At 44.6% G+C, this 12183-nt stretch overlaps 1 protein-coding gene across 8 annotated transcripts in view; it reads left to right on the top strand.

The window, feature by feature from the left end:
- RBMS2 (RNA binding motif single stranded interacting protein 2) overlaps positions 1-12183 on the top strand; it is an 86709-nt gene that overhangs the window by 72999 nt on the left and 1527 nt on the right. For 4 of the 8 annotated variants that reach the window (XM_058170620.1, XM_058170622.1, XM_058170616.1 and 1 more), the window contains one exon: positions 1567-10834. The exons of 2 other annotated variants lie outside the window; for them this stretch is intronic. Coding sequence is in view for 2 of the 6 variants with exons in the window: in XM_058170622.1 (XP_058026605.1) it covers positions 1567-1590 (24 nt within the window). In the remaining 4 variants the exon portion in view is untranslated. Of the gene's footprint in view, positions 1-1566; positions 10835-12183 lie in introns of those variants that run through there. 2 more of the 8 variants (XM_058170621.1, XM_058170618.1) reach the window with 1 other exon arrangement.

Genomic DNA, 12183 nt, shown 5'->3' with positions numbered 1-12183 from the left:
AGGAACCTCAATCTCTCTCTTACAGCATCCAGTCATGGCCAATTGGAAAATGAGATCCAGCGTCCTCCCCTCCCTGTTCTTTACCGTAGAGGGGCAGCAAGTGTGGCTTGGAAATTAAACACACACACACCTTCCCCAAAGTCAAAAACCACCCCATGTGATTCAAGTAACTGCCAGAAACTGGTGTGTGGACTTGTGCTTAAGCAGGATTTAATTTCTAAAAAGAAGAAGAGAGAATTGCCAAGCAGGCGGCTTGTATCAGAGCCCTGTGCTTCTTGCTGCGGCTTAATTTAAAAGAGAATAAAAAAGCATTTTGAAATGCTTTAAGGACAAACAGGAGGTTGAACGACTCTAAACTACGACTCTAAATAAGGGAAAAGGGAGCCAAGAGGCTAGACTTGAGTTTCCACATCATGTTCCATAGAGCATTTCTGGAACGAAGCAGACATTGTTCAAGTGTTTGGCCTTTGTTCCCAGAATTCTTAGCCGTAACTTTGGTGACTGGGGCATTCTGGGAGTTGAAGTCTTCACATCTGGAAATCACCTAGGTTGGGGGAGGCTGTCCCACCTCCCAAGTTCTAAGAATGAAGAAGAATCAAACTTCTCACTGAGATAGGATGCAGAATCTCCTCTTTGTCGCAGGAATAGGCCCAGTTTCTATATTGGCTTCAGTTTTTTTCTATCAGGACCATCAAATGTGAGTCTTGGGCACAACCCCAAACTGAGTGAGGAGAAAGTGGAATGTTAATGAGACTGATAAGGATTCTCGCCTTTGCATAGCCTGGCAATTTGTGACCCAGTGATTTTGAAAGGTAGGTGACCTTCAGGGACAACTGAAGATCACCTGCTGAATCTTTTGCATGTCAGCCTCGTTTGTTCAATGAAACCTATATTATATATTGATCTTTAAGGTGTCACAACACTCGTTTGTTCTCCCAAGCAGGCTAATATGACTCTCCACTTGGAATTCTGAGATCAACTCTCAGAATGACCTTTTTTTTTTGAAGGAGCTCCTGGTGTGACATCAGCATTTCCCACAGTGAACATCTGAAGGAGGCCAATGGTTCTGTGCCTCAGAGTGGTGTCTCCTTTGTTCGCTGCAGGAAACACAGGGCCAGCTTCCTGCAGCAACTGTTCAGGGCAGAGCTGCCCTAATTAATTCAGACTTAACCATGTCTGTCCATTCAGTTCAAAGTCCTTCTCCCACATAGGTAAGTGGCTGAAGGTTGTGGCTGAGAAGGTTGTGTGAGCTCAGATAGATCCTTCAAAGGCTTCCTGACACGTTGAACGCTAGGGCGGCTGCCAGAAGCGGGGAAAGAGAGGCTGAAGGACAGGGGTCCCCAAACTTGGCAGCTTTAAGACTTGTGGACTTCAACCCCCAGAATCCTGGGAGTTGAAGTCCATAAGTCTTAAAGCTGCCAAGTTTGAAGACCTCTGCTGAAGGAGGAAGGCTTGGGAATGGGACGGTCTTTCTTCTTGCTTACTACTTTGTATGCCACACTAACTACCTCCACCATGGTCTTTGTTGCCCACTCTCGTAATTCCCTCTATTTTTCGTCCCTCTAGTGCCACCGAGCAGCTCAACTCTGAGCAAATCACTTCGAGGGAGACAACGTGGTGTTTTTTTTTTTTTTTGGTTAAAATTTTGTGCTGCGTTTAGAAGATGTCGGAACCATTTTTGTTTCTTTTTTTCTTCTTTTTCTTTTTGGCAAAGAAAAAGGTTGTTTTGTTTTTTTAAAAAAAGGAAATAACCGCAATAGACTTTCGTCACCGAGGAACCAAAGGAGGTTAGAATGGGGGTACAAAAAAAAATAATAATAATACCCCCAACCCTTAGATGTACAGATGGACTAAGGACTATTTTAATACGAGAACATTTGTGCGTGTATGTTTGCGCGTGTGTGTGCGTGTGTGTGCGTGCGTGTTTATTTTCTTGATAACAGCAAAGTCAAACGCTTTGGATGCCCCAGAATTCCCCAGAGAAGAAAATGAATTTTTTCCCCCTTCTTTTGGAAAGCTGGTTCGGTACCTCTGTGGGAGGAAGGTTTTTTTGCTCCTTTGAATTCATTTTGTTTTCTTTGGTCATGTAAAAGATTTTTTAAAGGACAAATATGCAAAAGTGTTTGAATATTTTTTTTTGTTGTTGTTTTATAAGGAAAAAAAAATGCTCTGAAAAGCCCCACCTCGCAGCTGTAGGATAAAAAAATCAGTGCGGAATTCTTCTTTTTTTTTTTCTCTTCTTCTTCTTCCTTGGGGTGGGAGCGGGGAGGGAATTTTGCTTTGAAAGGATTATTTTATTATTTCAAGAGGGTATTTTTTTTCTAAAAAAGACAAATTTACAAAAAAATAAAAAAGAGGAAATTTACAAAAAAAAAATTCAGAAAAAAGGAAATCTTTAAAAAAAAGTTGAACTTTGGCGGCAGCAAGAGGGGTTTTGCTTAATGCTTGTCAAGTTGGAATGAAATGATGTGGCTGGAGGCATCGGATGAACTTAATCCTGATTTTTTTTTTTTTTTGGCATAAATTTTGCCTCAGCTGAGAGAGAGAGGAAAACAGAGTTTGCGCCAGACCTCAATTTCTGCCCTCTGTCCAATTGGACTGTTTTTTGCTGGATGTTTTGGACTCTGATTTGAGCTTCTGTGCAGACCTGTCTTTGCTTCCATGGGGAGGCTTCCCCCCCTCGCCTGCCCCGTCCTGCCCTGGACCAGGGGAACAATAAACGGACTAAGGAATCTGCCGCCAGTGATGCGTCGTCACCTCTGGACTCTCGGACGTTGAATGGACACGTTGCCAGCAGCAGTGCTTCGCCCCGTCCCCATCCCCAGGATACACAAACACACACACTCTTACACGCACACATACACACACACACACACACACACACACACACAGTGCCTTCTGCTGCCTGCGGTCCGGACTGTGCTGCCGTAAGCCCCCACCCCCCTTCCGCCCCCCCAGTTCCTGCATGCCTGCCAAGCCCAGGTCCACAGCGCATCCGTTTTCTCTCGACCAACTCAGCTGGGAACAGGTGCTTCTCCTTCCGACTGGTGGGGACTGCAGGAAGCCCGTCCCGATTGCCGTGAACCAAGCAACCAAGGAGCATCGAGCACCTTGCAGGGGATGTCCCAGCTCCCCGCTCTCCCCCCCCCCACCTCCCCTCCGGAGACCCTAGTTACTATGCACGTTATCCCTCCCTCCCCCAGCCCTTGATTGCTGGCTGCGCCCTGAGATTTGCAATAGGAGGAGACTATGTGCAATAATTCAGCCTTTCCTACCTTGTGTTTCCCTGCAGAGCCTCCTGAAGTGCTTTAGACACCTCTGCATGTTCCCTTCCCTTCTCCCCCCAACCAGATGGTGCTAAAAGTCATCCTCTCTTCCACCATAAAGTCACCCCCAGCCCAGCCCAGCCCAGCCCAGCTGGCCCATGTAGCTGATCCTTCCATCCTGTTGTTCTGATGACGACGTTTGCTTTCCCCACCGTGGGCTGTGATCACCTTATCCCCCTTTCCTCTCCTCCCCCCCCATCCTCCCTGCTGGCCCCTTCCTTTGAAGAAATGGCTCTTATGCAGCTGACAATCAGGAAGGAGCAATGGCGGAGGCCATACGGGTGTCACGTGAGTCTAGGAAAGCAAGAGTACGTGTGCATGTGGTCCCTATCTGTCTTGGTTTGTGTGCGTACCATCCATGTCTTTTGAGGGAGCGGAGACAGATCTGTGGGTAGGGTGATGTTGGAGGAGGTGGCAGAAATATATCGAGTGTAATTGGATTTGTGCATCGCTCAGGATCCTTTTGTCATCTTGACCATTTTGAAAGCATGGTCCTGACCCAGCAAGAGCAGGTTGACTTCCTGTTGGAGATTTGGGGGGGGGGGGGGTTTGAGTTCGCCCTATCCTCATAATCCTTCAGCCAGACTAGTTTAGATACCTTTCCGCATTGCTCGTGACGCGGGACGACCCACAAACACGATCGGGATGCCACCCAGAATAGAGAGACAAGACCGACAATGCAGGAGCCCAGTGGATCCAAAGCCTGGTTACGTCTGGTGCCCCTTTCTGTAGCCTGGCCAGACCCTCCTGGTTGGCCTAACCACCACCCCTCCCCCTAGTGCTGAGAGAAACTGAAGTGCCTTTTTTGGGGCATGCAAGCTTGCCTTCATCTTTATGTTATGTGATCTTCAATGGGCCGTTATCCGTGGCCAAATGGAGTTTTGCAGGGTTGGGTCCCAAATGGGTTGGGGTGGCTAGTTAGAGAAACAATAAAAAAAAAATACAATAACTGAGATTCTGGTTCCAATTAACTCAGACTATTTTGGGGGGGGGGGCAACACAGTCTCTGCAGGACTAGTAAAGGAACTTCCCAGCTAGGTTGGGGGTTGATACCCACCCGCCCTTCCCTCTCATTATTTGCCTGTGGAGCTCACAGGCCAAACTACAGGGACACACCGAAACCCCTCTCGTCTGCACCCAGAGTAAATACAAGCTATAAAAGGATTCTACTTGAGAAATTGGTTCCAGGTTTGCTCCAAATATGGGCTGCAACCTCAGACTACATCGGGGTACACCTGGTCCTTAACAGGCCACTCTCCTGCCTCCCTCTCCCCAGTTTTTGTTTTTTTTGAGCAGCTCTTAGAAAGGTTATACCTTCGATACCCTGAGTTTTCTCTTTAATCCCCTAGGACCCTTTCTTATGCATTCCAGGTAGGTTAAAGCGCAGCTCCACATCTGGAAGACACCAAGTTGAGGAAAGGTGTCCTATGAAATTTTCTTGCGAGTGGGTGAGATCTGTTAGAAAGGCATACACTCCCTTTCTTGTTTTGACAGGATTTGTGCTGCCAAATTTCTTGCTAGGTTAGGATTCATAGCTGCTTGTCCAAATCCGCTACAAAAGCTTGCTAAAACAATTAACAGTGGGTGGTTAGTGAAACCCATGTTTTTAAAAAAGATTTAAAAAGGTGGCGGGATGTTGTCCACAGGGACTCCTGATCCTTAAATTTGATTCCTACAAATTGATGTGTTTACAATTAAGATTCTTCTGGCTTGTGTTAAGAGACTTAACTTCAATCACCTCCAAGCACTCCTTCCCCCTACCTATTTTAGATTGGAGTGGGAAATATGCTAGATATTTAGGCATTTGATGATGGCAACTAAGGATCCGATAGGTTTATACAACTCCTAGATTAAAATTTAGTCTGTGCTTGTAGGGCCTCTAGAGTGAGGCCATTTTTAAATGTAGCAGTAATCAAAGAAGTAAAATTAAAAACTCCCTTTTGCTAGACTCTAACTCGGAAACCTGTTAGAAAATAAATACCAAGGATTAGGCTTAAAGGTTATGTTGCCTTTAGTGTAAACCTGAAGCAGGTAATGAAAACATGAGTTAGCTTTCCAGCCCTGTCGTAGCTTAGGCATTCAGGTGTAATCACTAAAATCAGGGTCACCGTTTTCTTAAACAGTAGGAACAGCATTGAAATTAATGAAATTATCATTAAAATAATTGATTAATTTAATAAAGTAAATAAAATTAGCAAGTCCTGATATCAGGACTCTAAAACAGATAAATGCCAAACCTTTGACTTGGTTTGGCACTGTCTTCAAGCTATAAAACAGAGCAGCAAACTATGGGGATTTGAACCCAAGCTAATTTGGGAGATCAAAGCAGTTATCGTTAACTAGCTACCAAGTTTATTTTACCGCTTATATGAAATGAGGAGTATCCTAGCTTCCTAAATTTTATCTCTTCTCTCCAGCACTCAGTTAAAAAAAAAGCAGCAAAGAAATCCAGGATACAACTGTGTAAAATTTAGTTATGCTTAAGAGAGCGGTCCTTATCAAGAAGGAAATCCCCATAAATTCAGGAAATTAACTTTTGAGTAAATGTGCACATTCCTGTGTTTTGTAGCCGTAGTGAAACCTCAAACACCCATGTGGCCAGTGAGTGGGGAAATGTCCAGGGTGAATGGGGGATGTGGATTTGTAGACCCACCCCCAATATTTCTGTCCCATCTCTAGTGCAATGCTAATCTGACCCTCATTGAACTGCTGGGATGCCTATCCGTGCACCGAAATGTATGTCTACATCGAAAGCCCCCAGCGGCTCTGTAAAAACCAAGTGCCAGATCAAGAGCTGCTTTGGAAACAGAGTTCCTTCTTTCAGTGTACCTGCCTGCCCAGATTGCTTTTCTGAGCTGTGCATTTGGTTTTGGGCTGCCATTAGATACCTAGCATATGCTAAGCAAGCTCCCACCCACAAAGAACATGAAGCTTTCCTCTGCGTTGGCTGTCGTTTTGACAGCATTTGTCCCAGTCCGGGGCAATATGATCTGCTTATTTAAGAAAAAAAAAAATCACACAGCCCTCTCTACCTTATGATGATGCTGATTGGATCCATAAATGTTTGTGGCAAAGAGTTAAATACATGTTTGCCAGCAAGGAGGCAACCCACTTGTGGTCCAGTCTAGATGTATCCCGCTCACATAATCTTGAACCCATAAGACAGGATCACAGCACAGCCACTTGTCCAAACCGCAGTGTTCATTTCCAAATGAAGACAAAAGGCCTCAAGACTCCCTGCCTTAATAATAATAATAATAATAATAATAATAATAATAATAATAATGTTGTTGTTGTTGTTGTTGTTATTATTATTATTATTATTATTATCCTCCTTTTTCCCCGCTCGTCTCTGAAAGCTGGTTCTTCTGAAGTGTTGATGGGTCTTCCGCTTTTAGAACCAGAGATTGGGGCTGGCTCACTGATAAGTCATCTTGGATGTGGAATAGGAGGTAGCATTTGGCAGAACCAACATCCAGGCTATTAGACGGGGGAAATTATAGGGAGCGGTGTTTCAAACGCAGTTCTGCTAGGCAGCCTTCGAGGATGGAAAAGAAGGGTGCTGGACTACGAATAGAAGCAGACTCGGCGTGGTCTACCAAATGCGACTCCCTAGGAATCTTAAGTGATCACACAGCGTATTAGACTTGAATCTACAGTAGAATTGCCACCCAGGAATCGCCATCCAAAGGCATTGAGACTGTTGTGACAATGGTAAAAGAGAGGTTGAGACAGAGTAGCAGTGGGCGGTGTGTGGTGTGCATGCCAAGGCAGAGATTGCCAAGTGTTTAGAAAAGGCGACAGCTGTAGATCAAAAATGTATTGGAGGAAGTCCACTATGTGTAAGACTGAAGGAGATCAAAGCTAGAGATGGATGGATGTGAGAGTGAATGTAAACTGATAGAAGAGAAATAACACGTGCAGACAGGGATACAATCTTTTCCACGCATTTTGCCCTTGCCAAGATTCCTTTTAAGCCTCAGCTCTATTCTCATTCCTCTTCCTGGATCACTGCCTCACAACCCTCTCAGCCAAGGTAGACATTAGGTTTGTGCAACACTCTGGATCTGGATCCAAGAAGGTCCTTTGGAATGCAAGAGTGCAGAGACATAGCATGTCTCTCTGCGACTCTTTAAAGCGGCTGGGTTTTTAATTTAGGAACTCATGGCAGCTGAAGAGGGCGAGTGTGTTACCCCAGGTAAAGATGCAGGGAGTTAAAAGAATTGCGGACAGGTGCTATTTGCACACTCGAGATGCTCCTGTGCAATCTTACTTAGACATGTGCTTCGGGGCAGTAACTTTTCATTATTTTAAGTTTATTCCATCGTATCCATTCGGAACAGAAGCATAGTGGGTGATGAAAAAAAAATGCTAGGTTCTTTTTTCATTCTCAGTAGGCTGCAGAGGGCACTTTGAATGGCCTCCTTCCTGCTTCCAGCCCCATCTCACGGTGTCCGCTGAAAGCTTACGGGAAGGCTCCAGCTTCCTGGCAGACTGCAAGTCAAGTCCACAGTTATAACCCACCTGCGGGATGGGAAGATCACTGTTACGATGCTTTACCATATATAACCATCCCTTGCTTAAACCATCATCTGGAAGCCTGCATGCTTTGTGCAGGGACCAAACACAAGCAGCTGGGACCTTTAGAGCCCACACCTCTGAGCTGCTGGTTTTTTTTTTTTATCTTGTGCCTTGATTTCCCCTGTCCCATTCTGACAGCGGGGGGAACCAGTCCCTGCACTTTATAAATGCCCAGCCCTAGTTCAGCCTTTCTCCGTGTCAGTTTTCAAAAAGCAAGGATGCTGTAGTCTTGTCCTTCCTTTCTACCTGGCTGCTGCTCCTTATTCCAGCTCCCCCCCCCCAAACCAGCCTTCACCCCATCTTTCCACCCACCACACCGGAGGAGAATGCAGCAGGCTGCCTCCAAGAGCTAGTAGACAAGCCTCTCACATCTTGCGTCCATTTCCAATGCGGATAGTTTAGAAAGCAAGCACCATCACCCTTGAATTCTTTAGCTGTACCATGCTGGCATTGAACCCTACACTCCTTGGAAGTTGGGGGTGTGTGGGGGTGGGGTGGGGTGGGGGTGGAGAGAGAGAGGAGACCCGGTTCAGAACTTCCCTTCATTTTTATGCTCATCAATTCCAGTTTTCATCATTCTTAGCTACACATCTACCTCACATGCACTCGCAGTTCATTTGTATACCCAGAACCGGCAAACTGCACCTTCTCCAAGGGATACGTTCCCCACCTCATCCTTAAAAAGAGAAAACCCTTTAGGCTCCTCTGCTTTCGGGAAGGGGGAGAGAGAAGAAAAATGTTGGTTTGAATGGAAAAAAAAAAGACCCCTGTGTTGCTGCTAATTAATACAGTTTATGTTCAATGTACTCGTTTTTGCTTTGCTTTTCTAATTTTCCTTGTAAAATGTATTAGTTTATTTAAAAAAAATGAAGCAGAAATGGTTTTGTCTAGAGAAGCATTTTTTTGTGGCTCTGTTGTGAGAACCCAACTGGGCGATAGGTTGACAAGACCACCAAGTGGCTTCCCTCTTTCTCCCTCTTTTTTTGCCCCAACCGTCTCTTGAGCTCCTGGCTCTCCTGGGGCTTCACTGCTCGTACCGGAGGAGATCAAGGGAGATTCCAGAATGACAGCGGCCCCATTGGAGTTTTTGTTTTATAACAAGAGAACGGTGGTTAATGTTTTCTTGCAAAAGCAAGACATTACCCAATTTGGGAAGTATCAAAGCATAGAAGAGGCTGCTGTCTTCCTAAGAGTTTCACTGTAGCCGAGAGTACACTATTCCCAAGGGTTTGGTTTCAACAACAGAAAGCGAATGATTGCCCTAAGATACACCACACTTTCTAAACCACCAACACCTGTTTCTCCTGTAAAAAAACCACCAGGAGGTAGAAAAACCAGCCAGGCCCTGTTAACAAAATTAGCGGACAGACTTACTTTTGAGCAAGGTCTTTCATCATCTGTAAAAATTGTATAACGGGACGTATGAATAGTATGGCTTTGGGGATAATAAGAAGGTGGGGGGGAAGGTAAGGATATATTTAGTGCTACTATACTGTTAAAACTTTTCCAAAGATTAAACTCTGGTTCATTGTAAAGATGTTATGTGGATCCTTGGTTTGGCCCAGGATGGCTGATCTAGAGCCCACCCAACAAAAAACAGAAAGAAAGAAAAAAGGATGATACAAACTTGTTCCCAGTAAGAGCTGTATAATGGTAGCCCATGTAACCTGGGAAGCTCTGTCCCCAAGAAACAGTCAGCTCTTCACCCGCTCCCCCACCCCAAAGCAAGCATGCAAGACAGCACACTCGGAGAGGAGGGGCTTCAGCCATTCCAAATCGACTTGTAGTTAACCAGAAGTTGTTAACCCGGCCAATTATATTCCAGGACTCTCGGTGCTATGATTTCCTGCTTCCATTTTTGCTGCACACTTGGGTCTTCTAGAGACCGGCCCCCAACAGAACAGTGAGCAGCTGTCTCTGGGATGGGCCAAAGGTAGGGCAGAAGAGGCGGTGTTGTTGTTTTTTCTCTTTCCTTTCTTTCTTCCAAACTTACCATGTGGTGATGATTTGAAACTGTTGTAATTTAAAAAAGAAAAGTAATGACATCAGAACAGCCCCCCCCCTTCCCCACTTTTTGACTATTGCTGTGGAATAAATGTGTATGGTTGCGGACTATTTCGTGTTCTTCCATAGTCTTCCCATCCCCTAGCAGGAAGGGCCTGTGCGGATGAGTTTAAACTAGGATCTCTTGATTCAATGCAACAAGGTTCGACCTAACTTGTCTTGAACAAATCTCCAGCTTGTCTGCACTTTCCTCTGGAGCAATATGCCCTTAACCTGGGGGTTGTGATGGTTGCACTGATGCCTTGCCCTATAGCAAATTGCCCTTAAAACAAATAGCAATAGGCATCCACACCCTACGCAACGTCCTTCTCATGCTGGATCATGGCTATAACAAAGCTACAGGCTATATTTCATGTGCTTCAGTGTATTTGTGTTTTTTCATGACTTGGGAACAAGTTAGCTAAATGTTTGCTTTAAGAAGAAAAAAACATGTCATGGATGTAAAAATGTATTTTGTTAAAACACATTTGGCAGTCAACCCAACTGAGGATGGAACCTCGTTTGCCTTTATCCCATTTCTTACTCAAGACCTTCTGAACTCCCATTTTGAAGGTACTGGAATTCTTAAAGGCTTCCATTTGCCACAAACCCGAGGAAAGTTCCTGCCCATCTCTCCATTCATTGTACTGACTAGTTTTATTTATATACTTAGGGACTATTTGTACAGGTTTTTTTAATTGAGAAGTTTCTATTGTTTTGTATCCTCCATGCTACATACCGCCAGGCCTGTTTCTCTCTCTCTCTCTCTCTCTCTCTCTCTCTCTCTCTTTCTCAACCCTGTACAATTGCCCCCTCTGTGGAGCTCTGACTGGTCTCATTTTGAACAAATTTTTGTTTTGAAATAAAAGATGGAAAAAAAAGTGCTATGCCTCAATTGTTTCAAGATTCACTTTTAAGAGAGAATTTGCACCGGATTATCATCAAGTTAATAGTGGGATTTGGGCCATTTGCTAATATAAGACCAATTGCAAAGATTTAATAGAGATTATTTGTTAATAAAAGCTTCAGGTTATATTTGAGAAAAATCCTTTTGCATCCACGGAAGCTTTTCAGCCACTTTCTGTGAATTGAAAAACAGGCCAACTTCTGGCATAGCTTCCCCACTGCTGTGCTTCGGTCAGGTGTGGAGTTAACAGGAATAACTGGTTAATTCTCCAGGCTGGAAATTGGGACACTTGTCAGTTCTAGTCCCGCCTTTGGCACAAAACCAGCTGGGTGACGTGAGCCAGTCAGTCACTCACTCTCTCGGCCCTGGGAAGGAGGCACTGACAAACCACTTCCCAAAAACCTTGCCAAGACTATTGCAAGGACTAGTCCAGACAGTTGCCAGGAGTCAACACAGACTCAAAGGCATACATACGCCGTGTTCACAAGGAAGATGGTACTTTTATGTGGCCAAGGAAAAAGGGATGAATCCTAGGATGGGTGATTCAAGACCTGTGGAAAAGGATGCAGGCTATCAAATGGGGTTCAGGGCCCCCTTCTTGTTTAATCCAGGGGGCTAAGCAAAAGCCACCCACAGCAGCAGGAGATCCCAAAGCAAAAAGCCAAAGCCAGAAGCTCTCAGACATGAGGAACACTCTGGCCCCCAACAGCCTGTGGACTAAAATTGGGAACCATCTTAAAGCCGAAGACTCCTGTTCACTAGTGACAAAAAAAATGCCATTGCTGCACACTAGACCATTGCACTGTGTGAGAACTTAATTTTCAGCTGAATCAAAGCTTTATTATTGTACTCTTCTGTATATAACTCAGAGCTATGAAAACGTGTCAAATTGCTATGTGAAGAATGTGGATAAGAAAACCTCATTATAGGAATACCTCAGGTGCTCAAGTAGTTCACTTATCCTTTCAGGCCAAATGGAAGTACTTTTGCCCCAGGCAAATTATAGACTTGATGGTGCAAAGGAGCGTGGTACGCACCACTTTTAAGGGGAAAGAACAGCTATATTTTTGGAGCTCTCTTTGCAGCTATCAACTCTCCATTCAAAGTTAGCAGGCCATTAAGTATTTGCTGTGGAAAGGGATGCTGGTACAGAAGATCTTTTCCTTGCTGGCAACTTTCCAAAGCTTTCCTATAAGCCATACTAATTGGAAATAAAATGGTAAGACTGGGAGATTGGGTTGCTCTGGAAGGGCTTTTCCCTGTAGGACAAAATTAACTATTTGTGGTGAAAATACCTTTGAGAAAAGAGTAGAATAACCATTGTTA

This window comes from Ahaetulla prasina, chromosome 2, assembly GCF_028640845.1.
Source record: "Ahaetulla prasina isolate Xishuangbanna chromosome 2, ASM2864084v1, whole genome shotgun sequence".
NCBI classification, from domain to species: domain Eukaryota; kingdom Metazoa; phylum Chordata; class Lepidosauria; order Squamata; family Colubridae; genus Ahaetulla; species Ahaetulla prasina.
The sequence above is the reverse complement of the archived record's forward strand: the minus strand, read 5'-3'. Positions and strand labels throughout refer to the sequence as shown.